Source organism: Lolium perenne, chromosome 2, assembly GCF_019359855.2.
Source record: "Lolium perenne isolate Kyuss_39 chromosome 2, Kyuss_2.0, whole genome shotgun sequence".
NCBI classification, from domain to species: domain Eukaryota; kingdom Viridiplantae; phylum Streptophyta; class Magnoliopsida; order Poales; family Poaceae; genus Lolium; species Lolium perenne.
The window spans coordinates 227,082,534-227,105,833 of record NC_067245.2 but is presented as its reverse complement, the minus strand read 5'-3'; the positions used below and the strand labels follow the sequence as shown (position 1 = coordinate 227,105,833).

At 45.8% G+C, this 23,300-nt stretch overlaps 1 protein-coding gene across 1 annotated transcript; it reads right to left on the bottom strand.

The window, feature by feature from the left end:
* Positions 1-312: 312 nt before the first annotated feature.
* On the bottom strand, positions 313-1,839 carry LOC127330476 (ETHYLENE INSENSITIVE 3-like 5 protein). Its single transcript, XM_051356675.2, has 2 exons — positions 1,608-1,839; positions 313-1,575 (listed from the first exon to the last, which is right to left on the bottom strand). Exons 1-2 carry the CDS (start codon positions 1,808-1,810, stop codon positions 354-356), a joined length of 1,425 nt encoding a protein of 474 aa, XP_051212635.1. The 5' UTR covers positions 1,811-1,839; the 3' UTR covers positions 313-353.
* Positions 1,840-23,300: the final 21,461 nt, after the last annotated feature.

Genomic DNA, 23,300 nt, shown 5'->3' with positions numbered 1-23,300 from the left:
AAAACAAAAGAAGGGCTCAAGGTACTTAACAGGCTGTCGGCCCATGGGAGGTCTTTCAGCCCGGTTGACAAAAAAACGCGTAACTCGGCCTGCGGAGTAGCAGCCCAGCACTGATAGGCTGGCCCTTTTGACGGAAACCGCAGATGGGAAACGGTTCCATAGATGTTTCGGTGAGGCCGGACGATCTGAAGCGTTGAACCATTGTATCCGACGGTTTCAAGCGCCAAATCGTTGTGTGAGGCCATAGGTAGTTCAGTTATACTGATAACTAATTCTGGAAGGAAGGATAACTGATTAGATAGGTGAAAATAATTAACAGGCCGTGCTGATGAGTAAGAGTAACGGTTAACCCACTAATCCAAATCTGAACTCCCCCAGTGCCAGAACGGACTGCCCGGGAAGTCACTAATGTTCACCACATCGGCGACGCTCAGGAAATCCTCAAGCATGCCATCTTGGATCCTGGTCGTGTCTGGTGCGGCGGCCTCGGCAGCAGCATTGCTCTGCTCTCCATTTCTCTGCTCCCCAGCGTCTGTCCCCTGGAGGCAGCTGTAGTACATCTTCATAAGCTCGTCGATGGAGTTGCGGTCCGCCTCAGCGATCCCGTCGATGTCCGGCAGCGCCACCAGCTCCCTACCACTGCCACCATTTCCGCCCGCGCTCTCGGTGCCGACACCGCGCTTTCGCTTGTCGACGTGCAGCCTGCGCTCCGTGTCCCATGGACCATCAGCGTCCTCCTCCTCGTCCTGGTCGTCGTGGTCGTCGTCGAGCGGCGTGATGTGCAGCGCGCGCTGCACCTGGCGGTCGAGCGCCTCCTCCTGGGTGATGACCCTGGACCAGGTCTCTGCGTCCCGGGCGCTCATCCGGTGCTGCAGCCGCTTGGACTGCCACACGAGCTTGCGCATCTGGTCGAACCGCGGGCTGAGGTGCTTGATCACCGCGCTCAGCAGCGAGATCTTCCACGCCTTCTTCAGGTCGTGGGGCTTCCGGTACGGCGGCGGGCCCTGGTGCGCCTGCGTCTCGCCCTGCAGGCCCCACCACACCTCCTGCCCCGTCGGCCACCACGGCGGCGGCAGGCCCCTGTCCAGCGGGAAGCTCCGCTGCGGGGGCTCGCAGTGCTGGATCAGCGCCGAGAGCAGGGACCCCAGCGTGCTGTCCTGGATGTCGAGCAGCCCGTGGAGGAAGGACGCCGCCGCCGTGGGGCTTTCGAGGTCCGTCGTCCCCGGGCAGGGGCCGCCGCCGGCCAGGGCAGTCGGCCCGGTCCGCTCGAACCCGACGTCCTCCTTCCACCAGCCGCGCAGGCTGTCGGAGGAGCCGGACACGGGCACGCCGGCCTCGTCCACGATGCCGTACACGAACCCGCGCGCGTTGCACGCCTCCATCATCCTCAGCATGTGCCGGAGGACACCGTCCTGCGCCCGGAGCATCGCCTTGCGGCGGTACCGCGACTCGGGCGTCTCTGGTGGCTCGTTCTGCGCCTGGGCCAGCAGCGGGTCCGAGCCTGGCCGCTGCGCGTCGGCTCGCCGGTCGTGGCCCGAGCTGCCTTCGAGCTTCATGAGAAGCATTTGGTCCTTCTTTTTTTTTGCGAAGGAAGCATTTGGTCCTTCCACATGCGCTTCTTCAGGTCGGCGATCTCGATCGACTCTGCACCTGACTCGGACTCGCTGAACAGCTCTTCGTCTTCCTGCAGCTCGGGTTCGGCGGCAACGACCACGGTAAGGTCGCCCTTGGCCTTGCCTTTTTCCATGGCTGGGTGCAGCGGCAGCTGGTGCAGAGCGGGAGGGTGGTTCTCGTTGCTCGGGCTTCCCATGTGAAAATGGCGGCGATCAAATGTGTAGCGGCACAGGACGGCCGATCAGATATGGCATTGTCGCGTCGAATTTATACGTGCTGAAGAAGGATGTAGAAGAAGGTTAGGTGTGGCGGCGCCTTGCACTCGTCCTAGCACCTCCTAGGGATCCGAGTCACGGTACACTCGAGCGATGGCGGTATTGTTCGCTCTATACTCGCCGGTTCTCCTTGCTACATGGTTTTGTGGCATAGATGCAAGTGGTCCATTGTTAGGGTACCTTTCAATCACCAACATAGTTTATGTTTTAAACTAAAGAGCATACATGGTACCGTAATATTAGAGCATCTCCACTGGTTCCCTATATAGGCTGGGGCCGCCCTAGCCGTGACTCTCATACAAATGATGTACTCCCTCCGTTCCTTTATAGAGTGTCTATAGATTTTCGGCATTTGTTTCAGAATATAAGGTTTTAGCTTAGCTTTTTTTCAATTACCCCTCCCCGTTCAGCTCCCAAAAATTGTTATGGTAAGTTAGAAAGATATGGATTTACCAAATTTTACGTTGATCTCAAATCGAACAGCAAGGGGTCTTGTGTAAAAAATACTCTTGCGCTAATTTCCGTGCCAAAAAACAATAGGCACTATAGAATGGAACAAAGGGAGTATATTTTAAATAAAAAATATTATTATTCCATTATAAATAAACAAACTAGTCTTATTCATATCTGGGCCTATAGTACATGTACTTAAAGTCATCATCGTTGTCGTCGGAGGAGCCATCGTCGTTGCCCGCCGGGCGTGGCTCAAACCTATGAGGCGGTGGTGGTTGCATCCACAGAGGTTGTGGCGGCGCACGCGGCGGGGATAGATGGCCGCAACGGCTGCAACCTAGGCTGTTGTCGCCATGCGTGCACGGTAGGCATGCTCCTTCTTCACCCACCAGGATCGGCCAACCTCAACCGGCGACGGCATTGGCGGCTTCAGGGAGGCGCGGATGACCACGCGTTGGCCCAGGAAATCCTTCGGGTCGCCAGGGCACCTAAAGTCGTTGGCGACTATGGCGTACTCCGGAGGCACCTTCCATTCCGGTCCCTCCTCCGGCCCCTCCGGCTGCAGAGGGATAGGGCGTCCAGATGATGAAGCCTCCACGCTCGTTGCCGCCCTTCTTCGGCGGCTGGAAGTGAGGGTACCATAGGCGGGGGTAGTCGCCCGCCAAGATGTGGTTCATCACACCCTCGAGGGTCCGGCTGCCCCATCATAGCCGTTGACCGGCCTCGTTGTTGTCCATGGGAGGTGGCTCATCCCCTCATACCTGGCGAGCTCCATCTCCCGACGATTGGCGAAGAAGGCGTCCCAAGTTGCGGCATTGTCGGGATCTGCTCGAGGGTGAGCTCGACGTAGTAATGGTGGGTGATGGCCGCACGCCGAGCTGCACCTTCGGGGTCGGGGGAGACTGGTACGCTTCCGGCGCTCAGGCGCCAGCCCGAGGGGCATATGAACCCCGTCAGGCAAGGGTAGTTGGAGGCGCTCAGCTCCTCCACCTCTGCGTGGGTGAGGGCAAGATCACCGGACGCCATGGGTGAGATGCGTGAGAGAGGAATCTATCGAACTAGCGTATGAGATGTGGTCCTTCCACCACTTCCCGCCTTCATATAGTGGCGACAATGGCAGGAAGCGGTGGAAAGTGCGGGAAGATGTAGGCACGAATTAGCGGAACTGACGGGAAGATGCACGCACATCTCGCTGCCAAGGCTAGCCCACTATGATTTTCCAGCCATCCGGCACCCCCGCTAGCCTCCCTTTCTACTGGTTCAGCCTAGGGCACCGGATAAAAAGTTGGACCGCGCCGGCGCAAAAAACAAATTGGAGAACGCGGCTAGGCGTGATTTTTTGCGTTGGCGCCCCCAAAAATTTATAGGAAGCCTTTGGGTAGGACGAGTGGAGATGCTCTTAGACCACTTGCATCACTACTCATGAGGTAAGCTATTCTCTTGAGGCTCGTTTGGTAACACTGGATTCGAGGGTTTTATAGTGGATAATCCACCGTGTTTTGGGGTAAATACACTCTCATTAACCTAATCCAATTCTCTCACCCAATACCCTCTACACCATAATACACTCCACCTAGCCCCATACCCTCTACACCATAATACACTCCACCTAACCCCATCGTTTGGCACACATGATTAGATTTGATTGCACTTAGAAACAAACCGGTAGCAAATGACAAGTTGTAGCCTGAAGTACTCGTAATAAAAATCAAAACTTTATGCCATATCGTTCATCAATTCGATATCTCAAGTAACCAAACTAAAATTACAATTCCAATCAGCATAAACATTAACAACAACCCGTTGTAAAATCCTGGCATTGCAGTTCAGTTATAGTATATAACAAAATGAAGGCATTGCAGTTTTGCTTTTGCAGCATTGTTTCAACCAGTGAGGGAGGGGAAGACTTCGGCCTTGGTGGTCTCAATTTCTGCGGTGAAAACCCTAAGTATCGTCTTTGGTGGTTGTATATGGCAATGTCGGCTTCCTAATTGTTTCCCTATTGAATGCATTGTCTGGAGTTTGGATTTTTTCAGGGTGAAAATCCAGGATCTAATCATGTTTGTTAGACCGGACGATGAGGGTGTTTGTGCACTTTTACCTTCCTAAAGATGTCATTTTGGAGAACCTTGTTCGGAGTCTAGGTGCCATCACCACTGGTGGTGCTCTTGTTGTTACGAGCCTCTGATTTCTTTGGCGGGAACTTTGTTACGAGCCTAGTGCCATCACCACTTTTACCTTAACGTCTAGACTTGCTCTAGACATTATGTTGTTGGAGGGGCTTGATGTAATTGTTATCATTTTGGTGTTTAATATTTCCTTTATCGAAGAAAGCTTTACATTAAAGGGTGGAGTAGCCAGCTTTTCTCCACATCTATTTACTCATGTGAGAAGTATATGCTTGTAGCCACCTTTTCTCCACCACTATTTCCTCAAGTTGAAAATGCTATAGTATTAATTGTTCAGCCAAGCATCATTAATTTTTATAAACTTACCAACATTTGGCCACAAAATAAAATCTCCCAAAACCGATTATTTCCAAACAGTTATAACATGAGGTTCATATCAGAAGATTCAGTATAAATGTACCTTTGTAGTGTACTGAGTTTTGTTTAAGGTAACATGATTTTCTAGAAATTAATGTCTAAAGTTTTCATATTATTCCTAGAAAATAATTACTTCAAATATCATAATTTCTAATGCAGTTTTCGTTTGCGATTAGAGGAGCACATATGAATATGAACTTGGGAAAATCACCAAAATTTGGCCTCCAAGATAGTTTGATGTACTATTCATGGAGCGCGGATAGCAGACAGGAGGCGACGTGCAAATATGTCAGACTGTGGGACAACCACCACAATATGGCATGGCGAGTAGACCCCACACTATCTTGGCCACAACCTATAGGATACTGACAATGACGGCGGGGCGGGGAAGAGAATGTGAGGAGGAGGTTTTAGACCTAAGAACACGGAGGTGCGGAAACCTATTATTCAAATACGGCGTAAAACGTCGTGGCACTAGGCTATTGGTTGGTTTTCTCACTTACTATCTATATAATGCTTGGTTAACACCTCTTTAGAAACAATCAAACAAATGCCGAATAGAAAGAGGGGATATGATTGGGAAAATATCCTTAGTCGTTTCAGTTGATTCAGAGACAAATATTACGTTCATATCCATGCATGCACACTTGTCTTGTTCAAGCATAAGACGTAGTACTAGAATGTTCTTATGGGTGAGGTTGGCCAGTTTCCCCAACTAGAATGTTCTTGTGCTGCTCCCGTTTTGGAAAGCGGAGAAGTCCTGTGTTGATTGATATTTTGGTCGGTAAGTATGGAGGAAGACGTATTGGTCCAGCCCTTCTGATGTATTTTTCTGCACGATCTAGCTAGGCTAGCACGCAAGTTTTTCAGAGCGTAACATGCGCATACGGCATACGGCTCCTGCTGAGTGGGGTCCACCGGGACGACACGTTTAATGGAGTTTACCGGTGCATGAATGCCATTTGTGACGTTGGATGTTGATTTCGTAGGGAGGATGAGTACATACCGGGCCTGACTTTTCTATGTCGGCTGTACACAGAATTTCAGGATGGAGATTCCCAGAGGACGCTGAATTTCACAAATGGGTTAAAGAAATGTGCACCCAGAAAAATCAAAGGATGGACATCGGGCGGTCCATACCGCTAGCCAGACCCGTTGCCTCCGTGCCGCCCGCGCGATTCCTGCCACCAGACCGCCCGGCGGGCAAGGACCTCAACACGTTCCATTTTTTTTCCTTGAGAAGTACAACAGGGTTCATTTACCTTTTTTTCAGATACAACACGGTCCATTTCGGTAAGAGTAACGCTACATTTACGGACTAGTTTCTACAGAATCTGGCTTACAAACTCAAGTGGAATCAAGCGGGAGGTTCACAGAAGGAACAAACAATTCAACCAACCGGATGTTACCATGTCCACCCGTACGATTTTTTCGTAAGCAACAATCCTTAAGTCGAGCTTTTCGGTTTCGTAATACCCCTTCCCTCTATTATTTGTCGTTCCCTCGCTATGTGTCACTTTCGTCTCCCTCGTAACAAAATGAATCCCTTCCATCAACGCTGCATTACCTCCTCGCACATTAACCTTCTTCTCGAGCCACCATGTGTGACCTCGAGATTATCCATAGCCATTGCCATGCGTCCCCATAGGTATCTCTTTTTCTCTCATCTCATCTCGTAGTCAGGGCACCATGACCACAAATCCTTGTCTAGAATTCACCATGCACTCCTGCCTTCACGCATCCCCATTTTTTGACATGCTTCTCTCTCAAGCTCAATCTCCCATTACAACTGCGGATATAACTGGATCCCTCCCTCCCTGAACACCACGATGGTTGTAGCGACAACATGGCAAGGATCCATAGGTGCATGATAGAGATGATGATAATGATGATGATGACGGTAGAAACAACCAATGACGGAGGCAGGGGAGCAGGCCCTACCTGCCCAAGATTTTAAGTTCCAACTAAATACTCATTTTCTTATGCAAAAATAATGTGTACGTGTGCCTCGCTTTGCCTTCCCCCAATAGTTTAATTTATGATCTCGAACTCTAACATTTTTTTCGTGCTTCCGCCCTTGCGACAACCTAGTTAAGGACCAAAATGTACACGACGGGGATGATGATAACAAGGCCCGACCAAGTGCAGTGCCAACCCATAGGTCGGGCAAATATGGGAATTGCCGTGGCACCCGAGAGTAGGATGGCCCTTAAATACTAAATTATACTATATGATACCCCGCGCTTTGCTACGGGATCGTGTGAATAAAATATAAAAATTCTGTGAAAAAACGTAAACCTAAAACCATGTATAAATTATACATATAAATTGCGCAAAATAACTTTCACATCATTTCTCCACAAGTCCACGAAATATCAAATCCATAAGGATAATTATAAATTTAAGAAATTAAATATAAACCTATGGGAAAACGTGATGCACAATGTTTGCAAGAATGATCTAGGATTATATACATAAATTCCGCAACATTCAAAGATAATTTTGTATATAAATGATCGCAAGGTACATACAAAGACATGGAGATAGAGGGATCACAACTCACTAAAGAAAAAAACTATTTAAAATATTTTACAAATTATAATAAATGTAAGACAAAAAGAAAGACACCCATCACAAATCTTGCAAAACAATTACCTTCAAGCTTGCAATTACCTTCAAGCTCGGGATATGACCCGCCCCACTCTAATACTAATACACCAATTAATCAGAAAATTATAGCACATAATCAGAGAAAGCACATAATCGGAGAATTGATCTCATATACACAGTATGATTCCCAATACTAACAGTTAGACTGAAGCTTGATGAGGACATCCCTACTACACCACTACCTCCGTCATTGATAGATGAAGATGAACCTGCTGTGAAGCTCAAGTCCAATGAAGTTCGGATTGGACCAATTACAAGGGCTCGTGCGAAGCTACTTAAACAACAGGTGAACTTGTTTCTAAACGGTACTTTGATTGATGAGAACTTTATACTGCCTAAGTCCTATTACTTATGTATCATCAGGTATCAAGAAGAGACGAGCATCGCACGAGGAGGAGAGGAGCAGCTGGACATGAAGACGGACGTCAAGATGGACGTGAAGCTGGACATGAAGATATCTCATGGTCGCGTGAGGGAGGAGCGGGAGGCATGCGCGAGAGGAGAAGAAGAAGTACAGGCCGGTCCAGCACCCGATCCGACCGGCCAACCCGGTCACTGACCCGGTCGACCGGGCGCCAACCGGATTTGATTTATCGTACCGGATGAAAACCGGAAATCCTCGCAACTATCCGGTTGCCGCCCGGTTGACCGGACCCCAGACCGGCCGACCCGGTTGCCGCCCGGTTGACCGGACCCCAGACCGGCCGACCCGGTCCCTGGCCCGGTTGACCGGATTTCAAACCGGATTTGTCCGAGTCTGTCTCGACCAGATCTATTCTGGGTCGGTTATTTTTGTATCTTTTCGACCAGAACTTGTCCCGGACGCCTATATAAGTGCCCAGGACGCCCCCCTAGCTGCTTTAGACCACGTTTAAGATAAACCCTAGTTCTTAGTTGTTTGCTCTAGCAAAACTATTGAATCCCTACACCATATTGCTTGAATATTGTGTAGATCCTGAATAAGTCTTGTGTGATCTGCTGTTCCATTGAGAATTAGACGGTTGCAACTTACCGCTTCGTGGTCGGCGGCTACGTGCGCAAGTGTGTGGAGTTGCGAATATCTTGCAGGGTTGAGAGCTGTTGCATTGGCGACAGGGACCAATCGAGAGATCTCGTTGCGTCATACAAGTTATCTTCCACTTCATCGTCGTGTATCTCCGCTGCTATCACCCCGTGATCATCATCACCACCGTTGCTTACTGAGAAGATCGGGACACCCCTTATCAAAGCTTCATCAAGATGGTTGTAGCAAAAAGCACCTGACCTCAACCGCTTGAGATTCAATGTGTGGCCATTGGTGAACGCGATCATGGTTGCTTGAGATGTGATGAGATGAAAGGGTATTGCAAGGACTGTGCTTTTGTGGAGACGGTCCAGGTGACGATGGATCAACATATAAAGATGAGGTAATTAGTGGGAGAAGTAAAAAAAAAGGATCACCACCGAGTGGATACATTACAAGAGGATGAAGGGGTTAGTGAGACTGTAACTAATCATGTACTCCGTACATAATTTTATTGCGTTGGCCCACCAAGATAACTGGCTATCAGAACATGCAGGGTTTACCTCAAAAAAACATGCACAAAACATGAATGGATTAATTTACGTGTAAATCATGGAACTGAAATTGACAAAATGTGTTGTTTTTTCTTTCATGATGTGGAAGAATTGATTAGCTGACAGGTTATGATTTCTTAGAGATGCTTGATGATGTGGATATCTTGCATGTTGAGAGAAATCAACTTAGTGAGTTGCTCCTATTTGGATATTATAAATTAGTAGCCGTCATACTACTATCAATTAGTATGTCAAAAAGGGTTAACAAAGAGACCAATTTATAGGAGCAAGCCTGAATCGAATCAGAACGGTGGAGGCAGGATCACACCACTTCCCCGGACCAGCTTCGGAGCATTATAGCTACAATATGCTACATGCCTACAACAGGTTCCCCAAACAGGCCTCTAAATGAAAATGGGAGACTCTTCATAAAACCTTGTTCCGAAGAGCACTAAACTAATTTTTTTTCTTTTTGTGCTTTCACTTTCAACAAAGATTGCGAACGACCCTTCCCAAGCTTCCTTGGTGGTTGTGAAGTATAGAATATAAGGCAAGTCCTTTGAACCAACAGCTTGTTGAATCATGTTCAAGGCAACGGAGTAGAGTTGGCTATCAACCACCTCTCTTTTATTCAAATTGTTGGAATTTAAAGGTTTGTACTCCTCCATGATGATTCTCCAAAGCTCATTGGAAGCACTGCACACATGAGTCTGAAACTCAAATTGCCACATATTGAAGTTCTCAACATTAAGCTTAGGTGGATCACCCCTAGTGTTTATATGAGGATGAGGGATATATAAGAGGATCGGGGGAGCGCTATGATTCATTATGTTACTCCCGCCTCTCTTCATATCCCTTTTTGGAGGAGCCACTAGGTTCCCTATCTTTGTCTAAGTCGTCACCATCTAAGGGCTTTTTACTAGAGGGTGAGTGATACGTCTCCAACGTATCGATAATTTCTTATGTTCCATGCTTGTTTTATGATGATACACACATGTTTTATACGTACTTTATGTCATATTTATGCATTTTCCGGCACTAACCTATTAACAAGATGCCAAAGAGCCAGTTGCTGTTTTCTGCTGTTTTTGGTTTCAGAAATCCTAGTAAGGAAATATTCTCGGAATTGGACGAAATCAACGCCCAGGGTCTTATTTTTCCACGAAGCTTCCAGAAGTCCGAAAGGGAAACGAAGTGGGGCGACGAGGCGGCGACACGCCAGGGCGGCGCGGCCCAGGCCCTGGCCGCGTGGCCCTAGCGTGTGGGCCCCTCGCGTCGCCCCTAAACCTACCTCTCCGTCTATAAGAAGCCTTCTCGTTAATAACTCCAGTACCGAGAGCCACGATACGGAAAACCTTCGAGAGACGCCGCCGCCGCCAATCCCATCTCGGGGGATTCAGGAGATCGCCTCCGGCACCCTGCCGGAGAGGGGAATCATCTCCCGGAGGACTCTTCACCGCCATGGTCGCCTCCGGAGTGATGAGTGAGTAGTTCACCCCTGGACTATGGGTCCATAGCAGTAGCTAGATGGTCGTCTTCTCCTCATTGTGCTATCATTGTCGGATCTTGTGAGCTGCCTAACATGATCAAGATCATCTATTTGTAATGCTACATGTCACGTTTGTTGGGATCCGATGAATATTGAATGCTATGTTATGTTGATTATCAATCTATCATCTATGTGTTGTTTATGATCTTGCATGCTCTCCGTTATTAGTAGAGGCTCTGGCCAAGTCGTTACTTGTAACTCCAAGAGGGAGTATTTATGCTCGATAGTGGGTTCATGCCTCCATTAAATGCAGGACAGTGTGTGAGAAAGTTCTAAGGTTGTGGATGTGCTGTTGCCACTAGGGATAAAACATCAATGCTATGTCTAAGAATATTTGTGTTGATTACATTATGCACCATACTTAATGCAATTGTCTGTTGTTTGCAACTTAATACTGGAAGGGGTGCTGACGCTAACCCGAAGGTGGACTTTTTAGGCATAGATGCATGCTGGATAGCGGTCTATGTACTTTGTCGTAATGCCCAATTGAATTTCACACTACTCATTATAATATGTATGTGCATTGTCATACCATCTTTATTTGTCAATTGCCCAACTGTAATTTGTTCACCCAACATGCTATTTCTTATTGGAGAGACACCACTAGTGAACTGTGGACCTCGGTCCATTCTTTACATCGAATACAATCTACTGCAATACTCGTTTTTACTGTTTTCTGCAAACATCATCATCCACACTATACATCTAATCCTTTGTTACAACAAGCCGGTGAGATTGACAACCTCACTGTTAAGTCGGGGCAAAGTATTTTGGTTGTGTTGTGCAGGTTTGTAATATCCCAGGTTTAGAGACGATCGAGGGGTAGATTTTAGAAAGGGATGTGCATTGCATTGTAAATTACGGGGAAATTTCGCGCTTTTAAAACAAAACTGCATCGAAGGGGGACAGGTTTCTCTCTCGACACCTTACAGGGTTAGGGTTTCGAGAGTGCGATGAACTTGTTCCTACTTATCTAAATTAGGGTTTTGAGAAGAGAGAAGTGATATTGCATTGAAATCTTAAGCTGCATGATTGAATTATAAGTTAAGTTGTTGAATGAATTCAAACCAAATTTGAATTTGAATTTCAAATTCAAACATTAAATAATCATCACATAATTCAAACTTGAGAGAATTACACAAACAATGATCATTAAGCAAGAATATAAGTAATACAACAATTACACCAAGCTCAATAAGGAAAAACTTGAGCTTTATTGATCATCACACACATAATACATTGTCTTTACAATATTCAGATTTGAATTATGGAATTACAACATATTACAAGAATTGGACAAAATAGAAAATGAAAAGAAAAGGAAATTACAATTTCATGATCTATCCTAACACTACAAGCTAATCATCATTTAGCCTTGTACTTGATGATCTCCATGATCCTTGGAGCATCAGGTTGATCCCTGCAAACACATACAAAGCAAACACAAGTTATGCCAAGTGGCATTGCCACTTGGCAGGTTAGCAAAGAAATAATGAACCAGAGAGGATATTATCAAGATCAGCCGAGCTGATCCACCAAATGGACCAAGTCCCAACAGGGAACCACACAGGCAGCTCACCAGGCTATGTGCATGCACAACAGCACACACAAGCCAGGGGAGTCACCAAAATGGTGCCAGGCTCAGCTGTCGACCAGGAGATCAAAGTGAGGATGATATAAAACTTTTTTCCATCCAAACCCTAACCATTCAATCGACACAAGCTCCTGGGTAAGTTCACCAAGAACAGCAAGAACACTTAGAACAGGAAGAACAACAAGCCACCAGAAACTATCCAGGGACAGTTTCACCAAGAACTGTCAACTGTGAGCAAGCACCAGATGGAGTAAAGCACCACAAGCTTGTAAGGAGGAGCAGGGCAAGCAAACCAAGCATCACAGAAGCAATCCTCTACACCAACACCTATTTCAAGGAGCTGGAGTGAGGTATACCACACAAGAGCCTGAGCAAGATCATACCTTGCTCATACTTAAGCATGCTTGCATCACAGGAGCACAGAAGGGTAGGAAAACCCTGGGTGTATCATCATTTGGTTACTAAACCAATTGGTGCCAGCAAGTACAAACAAGGCTAGAAGGAAATCAAACCAGGGAACACTGGTTGTGACAACACAGTGTCAAAACCAGAGAAATCCAGCATGGATTTACTCCTTGTAACCATTCAGATTCACAAAGCACCTATTAGCCTAGCTAAACCATCAGATTGATAGGCAACATGTGCCTATCTTAGTTATCAACATTAAAGCTACTGGAAATTCACCAAGTGACTAGCCAGTGAGCATCTATCCATCACAGAAAGCCAACAAATAGGGGAGCTACCCTAGGGCAGCATATGACTACTGCCAGGGTTACCTCAAACCCTAGAACAGCCAAACCAACAAGCCAAATACAAATATCATCACCCTGATTGGGTTCAAAGAAGGGCTAGGGTTCCCAACCACTGTGGGCATCCATCTAGCCTAAGCCAATCAATTGTGATGATCATCACTGTATCACAGTTCACATCAATTATCCACTCCATCAATTAAAGCAACACAGATAATTGATATTAACAAGCAAACCTTGGAATAAACATTTGCTAATGATCCAGAGGATCACTGCAAGTATCAGCTGTTGTTTGAGCAAGCACCAGCACTGATCTGTGCCACACACATACACATAAATAGGTAACAGCAATGCACAGGCACAGGTAAGCAAACCAATTATCAGCTGTTGATGATCACATGATCATCAGAGCTTGCCATAGCATGCTAGGGCATGCTAGAGCATCACTAAGCAACAGAGCATGGACCAGATATTTAATTGGCCACAGATAATCAACAAGTGTTACACAGATAACCAAATGGATAACCAAATGATTGTATCCAGAAGCACATCCAAGGCAGGATGAACCACTGGATCAAGATAAATAAGTAAAGCACTTAGTGCTCATCACTGAATCATGCAGTTAAAACCACAGTAATGCTCAATTGAGCATACACATGAAATTGAGCACAAGGAGCAACATACCATTGCTCTGGTGCTTGCAAATAGCAAGGATTACACATAGTAATCAAGCCAGAGCAGCCAAATTGAATACACATGAGTGTCTAGCAAGAATAGTAACTAGAACATAGGTACAGGGAAGGATTCAAGCCAGAAATGCAAGATTAAACAAGCATGTGGCTCTGGAACATGCACACAATCAAGATAACAGGAATTAAGCATAGCCATTAAGCAGAATAGGGCAGCACCGTAGCTAGGATTCATGGCAGTAGCACAAGCAGCACATCCATAGCACAAGTAGCGCAGCAGCAGCACAAACAACACTGCAGCAGCACCGCAGCTAGCACGGCCAGCACCTCTACGAGGACAAGCAGGCCAGTGGCCAAGCTAGACGAAGAAGAGGAGGAGAAGAAGAAGTAGAAGGGTAGGAGAAGAACATACCAGGGAGGAGGTGGCCGACGCGGTCATGGCGGCCAAGGCGGCGCGCGCCGGAGCACGGCGGCACCAGGCCTGGCCAAGCCAAGCCTGGCGACCACCACCGCACCCTAGCGCTGCACCACGCGCAGGGGAGGCGCCTGGATGAAGGGCCACGGCCTCTCCAACGCACGGCGGCGGCAGACGCCGAAGGTCTGGCGTACTGGCGGGTCGATGGCGAGCGAACAGCGGCGCCAGCAATAGATCGACGCGGACCATCTGGCACCTCGTCACCGGCGACGGCCTGAGGCGGCGGGGATAAATCGGTGACGGCGGAGGCGATTTTAGTCGCCAGAGCGAGAGAGAGAGGTTAGGGTTTCTGCGCGAGGAGAGAGGAGAGAACGAGTGGGCCGACCGAGCCCAAAGGGTGGCTCGGGTTCGACCTAACCCGTTGGGCCACCTGACAGGTGGGGCCCAAGGGTATTCCAGTCATTTCACAATTCATATAAATGCAGAAACTTTGAAATTAAATAAGAAATGCTTAGAAGCTCTAAAAAATAAATTAAAAATATGAAAATAAATCAGCATAAAATTCTCTATTCAAATAAAATATCAAAAAGAATTTTTGAAGACAATTAAGAATAAGTCTTAATTTTAGGATTCAAATAATGATTTAAATCACACATATTATTTTCAATAATGAAAATAAGTCCATTAATGCAATTGGACTTTAAAAACACCTTGACAATATTTCAAGGTTGTATTTACCCTAAACAGAGTATCTCCAAATCTATCTTAGTATTAACCTCTCATAAAATAACAACGACATCGGAAGGGGGGAACAAACCCTAAAACTGGAATCATGCCTAATTGCTTCTTTAACCATTGCCCTTATCGGACAATGATGCCATTTTTCAGAAACAGAGGACAAGGGTCAGTCCACACCTTCCAACTGCAAAACTTTGCAGTGTTCAGGCAAGTTCATCACTTGCTCATGTCATTTGGGTATTTCTATCAAATTACTTGCAAAGTATTATGGTTATCACTATTGCATAAAAATCAAAACCACTACTTTCATAACTATGAATATGACTATGTGGTGGGCAATGGAACCATGGATTGTGTTGATATGGTGGAGGTTCCATTGCAAGGGTTTATATCCATCTAGGATTAAACAACAAATGTCGCCAGTGATTCTTGTGCCGTAATACCCGTGTTAACCATAAGATCCGGAGTGGGACGGAGTAGTCAAAAGTGTTTCCACCTCTCGTTCATCAACGGATGCGCTTACCGTAGCGATTGTATACGGCGGAACAACCGGAGGGTGGGGATCCCATTCTAATTCCCCACGGTAAAGCATTGCTTGCCGTAGCAGTTGTGTCTTGCGGAACAACCGGAGGGTGGGGATCCCATTCTAATTCCCCACGGTAATGCGGTCTATGATGGGTTGCAGCTACCGGCGTAGGAGTGTATGGTAGAGCCCAAAGATCAAGCCGTCGTGGTCGGGGTCCACCTTGAAATCTACAGGAATAATGGGACCGGCGTGGACCCAGGGTCGGGGCATGCAACAAAGGGTGGGTGTTCGAGGTAGCGGAGGAACATGATTGGCTAGACCTTATACCGGGCCTCACACCGAAGGAAGTGTGGACGGGAAAGCTGCCCGGTTGGCACCAAGGTTAAGATCTCTTATGGGTAAAGCAACACACCTCTGCAGAGTGTAAAGAATCGTGGACTGTCACTCCTCGTTCGGGATAAGGAACTGCGAACGTGGCCGGAAAGGAGCTCCATGAAGTTCTAGTAAACCGGTGAAGGCTGACGGACATAGCTCTTTGGAATAAAAGCAATCTCTTGAAGAAATGTTTATCAAAACTTGCATTGGTATTAGACTTTCTGGTCTAATATCGTAGTTAGAGCATTAAACACCTCTTATCTATAGTGAACTTGTTGAGTACGCTCGTACTCATACCACTCTTAAATCCCATGCTTAGATTGTCTGAATCGTCTGGATGAGGACTATGACAACAATGAAGGAGCAGAGATCATCGGCTATGAAGAACCAGACCTCTCTGGAGGTATCGAGGGCGTAGACTACCTCATCGTCTACGGAACCGGGGAGGCTTCCGGAGGAGATCAAGCCTGAACATCTCGAGTAGTAGTAGTAGCTGAGCAGCCCGAACTCTTAGTATTTAGCTGCTCGAGGAAATAAATGTACAACTTAATGAGACTCTTATATTGTAAGCTAAGTTGGGTTCGCCTGGAACCCAGGAGTATTCCTCTTAGGACCCAAGAGGAGCTCCGAGACGACATGTGTATGATATTTGTAATAATAAATGAATGAGTTATGGACCTGCTATGTTCTGTTGTACTACTCTGAGGGATGTAATATTTGCGGAATGGTACTTCGTGAATGTTATATCAACGACTGGCATACTACAACATGCAGTGGTATGCAGGGTCACCACAGTTGGTATCAGAGCAAAAGCTTTGACATTAGGTTGGAACCTAGTAAATGGGACCAAACGTTAGGAGTCAAATAGGACTAGTAAAGAATTCTCTAAAAATATGGTGTATATTCAATTGAGAATACAACAATCATATCTTTTAGTGCGATAATTCTTTATTATCTCTATTATGATGCTTTATTACTAATCTTATAATCTTTCTATTTCTACAGCCAACATGGCAAGTTCACGTCCCGGACGAAACGTGAAAGTGATGGATTCCACACTGAGTGAATACGAAGGAGGACTTGCAGATATTCTACGTGCCATGCTACTTGAATTTGGGTGTGATCCCCAGATCCAAGTAAAGAAATACATGTACTATGATGGTACTGTATTGGCCAAGTGTAGGGTAGGACTGCGACTTCCCGAATCTTTGGGAATGAGCGTAGTAATGCCAGCAGGTGAAGCCAGAACTATCAACACAGCCTACCATATAGCCGTTATGAGAGCCATCACAGATATTCGGGAGCATAAGACGAAAGAGCTTATGGGTTCCGAATTCACTCACATTCCTCATAATCAGGAGGAAGAGGATCCCATGCTTAACCACTACAAATATGCAAAACGCAAACCAATAGCAGCTGCAAAATACATGGACAATAGCCGCAACTTTATATCATTGCTCTTTCAGTTGAACCATCATCTGACGGGAGCAATTGATACGATGCTAGAGGAGTTTACTGAACCCAAGGAGGAGATTAGGGGGAAAGAACCTATGGAGAATGTGGTGCACACACCAGTTTACTCAGCTGGTGATTACATTAGTATTGATCCTCTTGAGCGTGAACCTACACCTGTTACACCTGGGAACTATCTGGGTAGTTCCTATGGGGGATATGAGGGCGGAGAGGAATCCGGAAACAATCAGCGTTCCGAGACTCCTATAGAAAATTCCACAGGTTGGCGTTGGGGATCTGATACTGGAACTCATAGTACTTCAGTGTATTATGACGGAGAGATGAATGATGACGCCACAACCCAGAACCAGAGTTACCCTAGTAATGAAGGAGTTGATGGAGGGTATCCGACACAGGTTGAGTCGGGTACGAGTGTTGGAAACACCTATGGTGGAGCTACAGGGGAGTACACCCGATGGGTGGACTACGATGCACTTAACGATCAGTTTGTGAACACTGACTTCTCCCTAGGATCATCATCTGATTCGGATTACCAGCCAACGGGGAGACCTTATGTTCCAGGGTCTATCAGGAGGACGACACGTTCGACCGGATGGAAGCCTGGGATGTACCGGGAGTGAAGATCGACTAGAGTCCACCAAGGGAGGCGAGGCTATAATACACAAGTACCACGTGTATTATAGTATGTAAGATTTGTATAAATTTGTACATATACTTTAATAAGCGAGTTTGCATACTCACATCGACTTGAGTATTGTAATAAGACCACTTAAGTATGTATATACATGGTATATGTTTTGTATGATTTGGATTTGCTTCTTGATTTCCATTGCGTGACTAGTTCTGTGCACAAAGTTGAGCTCAGAAAACTTGCGCATGGAGTAATTATGAGCATCATCTTGTGTTGCAGAACTAGGGGGTTATGTCGGGAGCGATAGGTGAGGAGACCGAAGCGCAGCGCATGGAGCGGAAGCAAAACAAAAGGAAGAGGCTGAGGGAGCAGCCAGAGATCAGTTTCCACCACCACCACCACCCATGACGCAGCAGAATTTTGTCCAGTACATGCAACTGGTGGAGGAAAGACAACGTGTAACATTGGAGCAGCAAAACAAATTCTTCCAAGAATTGCTGCAACAAAACAGGGTAGAGAGACCCGAGAATCCGGGAGTCACCTTAGCAGACTTCCAGAACACTAAGCCTATATCTTTCGCATACGCGCCCGAGCCAATGGACGCGGAAGATTGGCTTATGGATACTGAGCGAAAGCTCAATACCGTTGGATGTAACGACCAGGAGAAGGTCCGTTATGCTACCCACCTGCTGTGTGGACCTGCCGCTTCATGGTGGGATAATATTGTAGCCATTTACCCGGCGGGAAAGGTATTTACCTGGGAGGAGTTTGCAAGGAAGTTCAGGGAATCCAATGTCCCTGAAAGTATTGTGGAACTGAAGCGTCGAGAATTTGAAAGTCTCGAGCAGAAGGACAAGGCCATCCTGACCTATGTCAGGGAATTCTCTAAGCTGTCCCGGTATGCGGTTGAAGAAGTCAACACCGAGGACAAGAAAAAGAAAAGGTTTCTGAGGGGGTTAAGTCCCCAGTTCAAGGTTCAGCTCCGTATGATGAGAGCGACGGAGTTTCAAGAGTTGGTGGATGCTGCCATCACTCTGGAAGATGATTTCAAACAATTGCAGGAGGAGAAAAGGAAAAAGGCCAAGTTTGAGCCTAAGAGGTTTGTTAGTAACAAGCCTAATACCAGCTTGAGTTTCAAGCCCAGATACAACAACAACAACAACAACAACAACAGCAACTACTACGGTAGTAGGAAGAACCAAGCATTCTAGTCTGCAAATCAAATAGTTTGCAGAAGCTGTGGATTCATAGGGCATTTTGCCAAGGATTGCAAGAAGCCAAAGATCATATGCTTTGGTTGTCGCCAGGAGGGGCACATGCTGAAGGACTGCCCCAAGAGAAACACCGGAGGAGGTCAGTCTGGAGGAGGTGGAAGTCGTGGAGGAAACACCGGAGGGAACTGGAAGAATAAGAAGCCCTTCGGTAAGCTGAACTGCACTAGTCTGGAGGAGGTGGTCAACTCCGACCAGGCTGTGATAGGTACGCTCCAGATACTCACTCATCCTGGCAAAGTACTTTTTGATACTGGTGCAACTACATCATTCATTTCTCAACAATTCATCATCAAACATGGGATTAGTTGCACTAAGCTAGATACACCCATAACCATACTTTCTGCGGGGGGAACGATAGTAGTAACCCACACCAAACAAAAACAAGTCATCATGATCAATAAGTGCGCGTTTGACGCGGACATGTTCATTTTACCGATGAAGGACATTGATGTTATTCTTGGTATGAACTGGTTAGAAGCTAATGGAGCATTGATCGACTGTGTGAACAAGACGGTGTCTTTGAAAAGCCCCGATGGAAGTAGAATGATCTACCAAGGTGACAAACATACACAGATTGAAGTGGAGTTACAGCTGAACAGCATGAAGGAGGTGAAGTTAGAGGATATACCTGTAGTGAATGAATTCCAGGATGTGTTTCCTGCGGAATTACCTGGTATGCCACCAGATAGGGAGATAGAATTCACTATCGACCTAATTCCAGGAACAGCTCCGATTGCTAAAGCACCATATAAAATGGGGCCTAAGGAGTTGAAAGAACTTAAGGAGCAATTGGATGACTTGGAACAGAAAGGATTCATACAAGAAAGTGTTTCACCATGGGGATCACATGTGATCTTCGTGGATAAAAGAGATGGAGGAAGAAGGCTGTGCGGAGACTACAGGAATCTGAACAACGTCACAATCAAGAACAAGTATCCACTTCCAAGAATACAAGATCTATTCGATCAAGTTAGAGGCGCGGGAGTCTTTTCCAAAATTGATCTAAGATCCGGTTATCACCAGATAAAGATCAAGAAGGAAGACGTTCCGAAAACTGCCTTTGTGTCAAGGTATGGACATCATGAATATCTTGTAGTACCTTTTGGATTAACTAATGCCCCAGCCATTTTCATGAATCTCATGAATAAGATTTTCATGCCATATCTAGACAAGTTTGTCATCGTATTCATCGATGATATCTTGATCTATTCCAAGAACAAGGCCGAACATGCTGAACATTTGAGGTTAGTGTTGCAAACACTAAGAGAACATCAACTCTATGCCAAATTCAGCAAGTGTGAATTTTGGCTAGATCAAGTGGAATTTCTTGGTCATGTCATTAGTAAAGATGGAATAGCTGTTAACCCGAGTAAGGTAGCAGCAGTTCTAGAACGGGAAGCACCCAAAATTGTTTAGGAAATCCGAGGATTCCTAGGAATGGCAGGATATTATCGGAGATTCATTGAGGGATTCTCCAAGATAGCAGGACCAATGACAAAGCTGCTAAGGAAGAACACACCATTCGTGTGGTCAGAGGAGTGTGAGAAGAGTTTTCAAACTCTAAAAGAGAAACTCACCACAACACCGGTGTTAGCAGTTCCGGAAGTTGGCAAGGATTATACCGTGTACTGTGACGCATCCAAGCATGGATTGGGTTGCGTACTCATGCAAGATCGGAAAGTGATATCTTATGGATCGAGGCAACTCAGACCTCATGAAGTAAACTATCCAACACATGATTTAGAATTAGCAGCAGTTGTATTTGCACTCAAAACTTGGAGACATTTTCTCTATGGAGCCAAGTGTGAGCTCTATACAGATCACAAGAGCCTCAAATATTTCTTCACTCAGAAAGAACTCAACATGAGGCAGAAAAGATGGCTTGAACTGATCAAGGATTATGATTTGACCATCAATTACACTCCAGGAAAGGCCAATGTTGTAGCAGATGCCTTAAGTAGGAAGAGCACTGGCGGAGTGGAACAAGAAATCTCACCGGAGTTGAGGAAGGAAATAAGTCAAGCCCAAATACAACTTTGGGAGAAGGAAGCCCATGAAGGATTATCGGCGTTGCAAGTAGCCGATGAGTTAAATGTTAACCTGAAGAATGAGATAATGATGGGTCAGCTGGACGATCCATTCATCGTTGAGGAGATGAGAAGAATAGATGAAGGAAGACCATCAGAATTTCACCGCGGAGAATCTGGATCATTATGGTTCCAGAAAAGAATTTGTGTTCCGGATATTGCTGAAATTAAGGAAATAATACTCCGGGAAGCCCATCAAACACCATACTCCATTCATCCGGGTAGTACAAAGATGTACATGGATCTAAAGGAATTATTCTGGTGGAATAATATGAAGAGAGAGATAGCACAATATGTGGCGGAATGCCATACCTGCCAAAGAGTGAAGGCTGAACACCAGAGTCCGGCAGGAAAGTTACAACCTTTACCTATTCCAGAATGGAAATGGGAGGAGATAGGGATGGATTTCATCACCGGACTACCCATGACTAATAAAAAGAAGGACATGATATGGGTAATCGTGGACCGGTTGACGAAGAGTGCACACTTCTTAGCGGTAAACCAGTAGGATAAAGGAGAGAAACTCATCGATCTTTACATCAAAGAGATCGTGAGTAAGCATGGAGTGCCTAAGAAGATCGTGTCGGATCGAGGATCCGTGTTCACGTCAGCATTTTGGAAGCAACTACACGAAGCTTTAGGATCCAAATTGGATTATAGTACCGCCTATCATCCTCAGACAGGTGGACAAACAGAGAGAACTAACCAGATCCTAGAAGATATGCTTAGGGCTTGTGCCCTAGACTTCGGAGGATCATGGGAGGAGCACTTACCACTAGCAGAGTTCTCATACAATAATAGCTATCAAAGCAGCATCAAGATGGCACCGTTTGAAGCTCTGTATGGAAGAAAGTGTAGATCACCGATATGCTGGTATGAAGCCGGAGCAAGCAAAGAGTTCAACCCTGATTATGTCAAGGAAAACAACAAATCATTGACATTATCAGAGATAGGCTCAAGATAGCCCAAAGCCGACAAAAGAGTTATGCCGATCAAAAGAGGAGAACATGGGAGCCACAAGTTGGAGACATGGTATACCTTAAGGTAAGCCCGATGAAAGGACTTCAGAGGTTTGGAGTGAAAGGAAAACTAAGCCCGAGGTACATCGGACCTTTCAAGATTTTGAGTCAAAACCGAGGGTTAGCCTTCGAATTGGAACTACCGGGAAGGTTATCTCAGGTTCATAACGTATTTCATGTGTCGCAACTCAGAAAATGTTTGAAGACCCCAGATGAGCCAGTATCACATGAAGAGCTCGAGTTACAACCAGATTTGACATACATCGAGAAGCCAGCAAAGATTCTCGAGGAAAACTGGAAACAACTCAGGAATCGAGCTATAAAGTACTGCAATATACAATGGAAGCATCATCCCGAGAGGGAAGCCACCTGGGAAAAGGAGGAGGACCTGAGGAAAACATACCCCGAACTTTTCAGGTATTACAACCACAACTTCGGGACGAAGTTTTCTTTAAGGGGGAAAGGCTGTAATATCCCAGGTTTAGAGACGATCGAGGGGTAGATTTTAGAAAGGGATGTGCATTGCATTGTAAATTACGGGGAAATTTCGCGCTTTTAAAACAAAACTGCATCGAAGGGGGACAGGTTTCTCTCTCAACACCTTACAAGGTTAGGGTTTCGAGAGTGCGATGAACTTGTTCCTACTTATCTAAATTAGGGTTTTGAGAAGAGAGAAGTGATATTGTATTGAAATCTTAAGTTGCATGATTGAATTATAAGTTAAGTTGTTGAATGAATTCAAACCAAATTTGAATTTGAATTTCAAATTCAAACATTAAATAATCATCACATAATTCAAACTTGAGAGAATTACACAAACAATGATCATTAAGCAAGAATATAAGTAATACAACAATTACACCAAGCTCAATAAGGAAAAACTTGAGCTTTATTGATCATCACACACATAATACATTGTCTTTACAATATTCAGATTTGAATTATGGAATTACAACATATTACAAGAATTGGACAAAATAGAAAATGAAAAGAAAAGGAAATTACAATTTCATGATCTATCCTAACACTACAAGCTAATCATCATTTAGCCTTGTACTTGATGATT

What these genes read in the sequence shown, in the direction of transcription:
- LOC127330476 (XM_051356675.2), bottom strand. Translation starts at nt 1,810, where the DNA reads ATGGGAAGCCCGAGCAACGAGAACCACCCTCCCGCTCTGCACCAGCTG. An exon ending in GACCTGAAGAAGCGCATGTG is followed by an intron (nt 1,576 to 1,607) that starts GAAGGACCAAAT and finishes CGCAAAAAAAAA; the next exon opens with GAAGGACCAAATGCTTCTCA.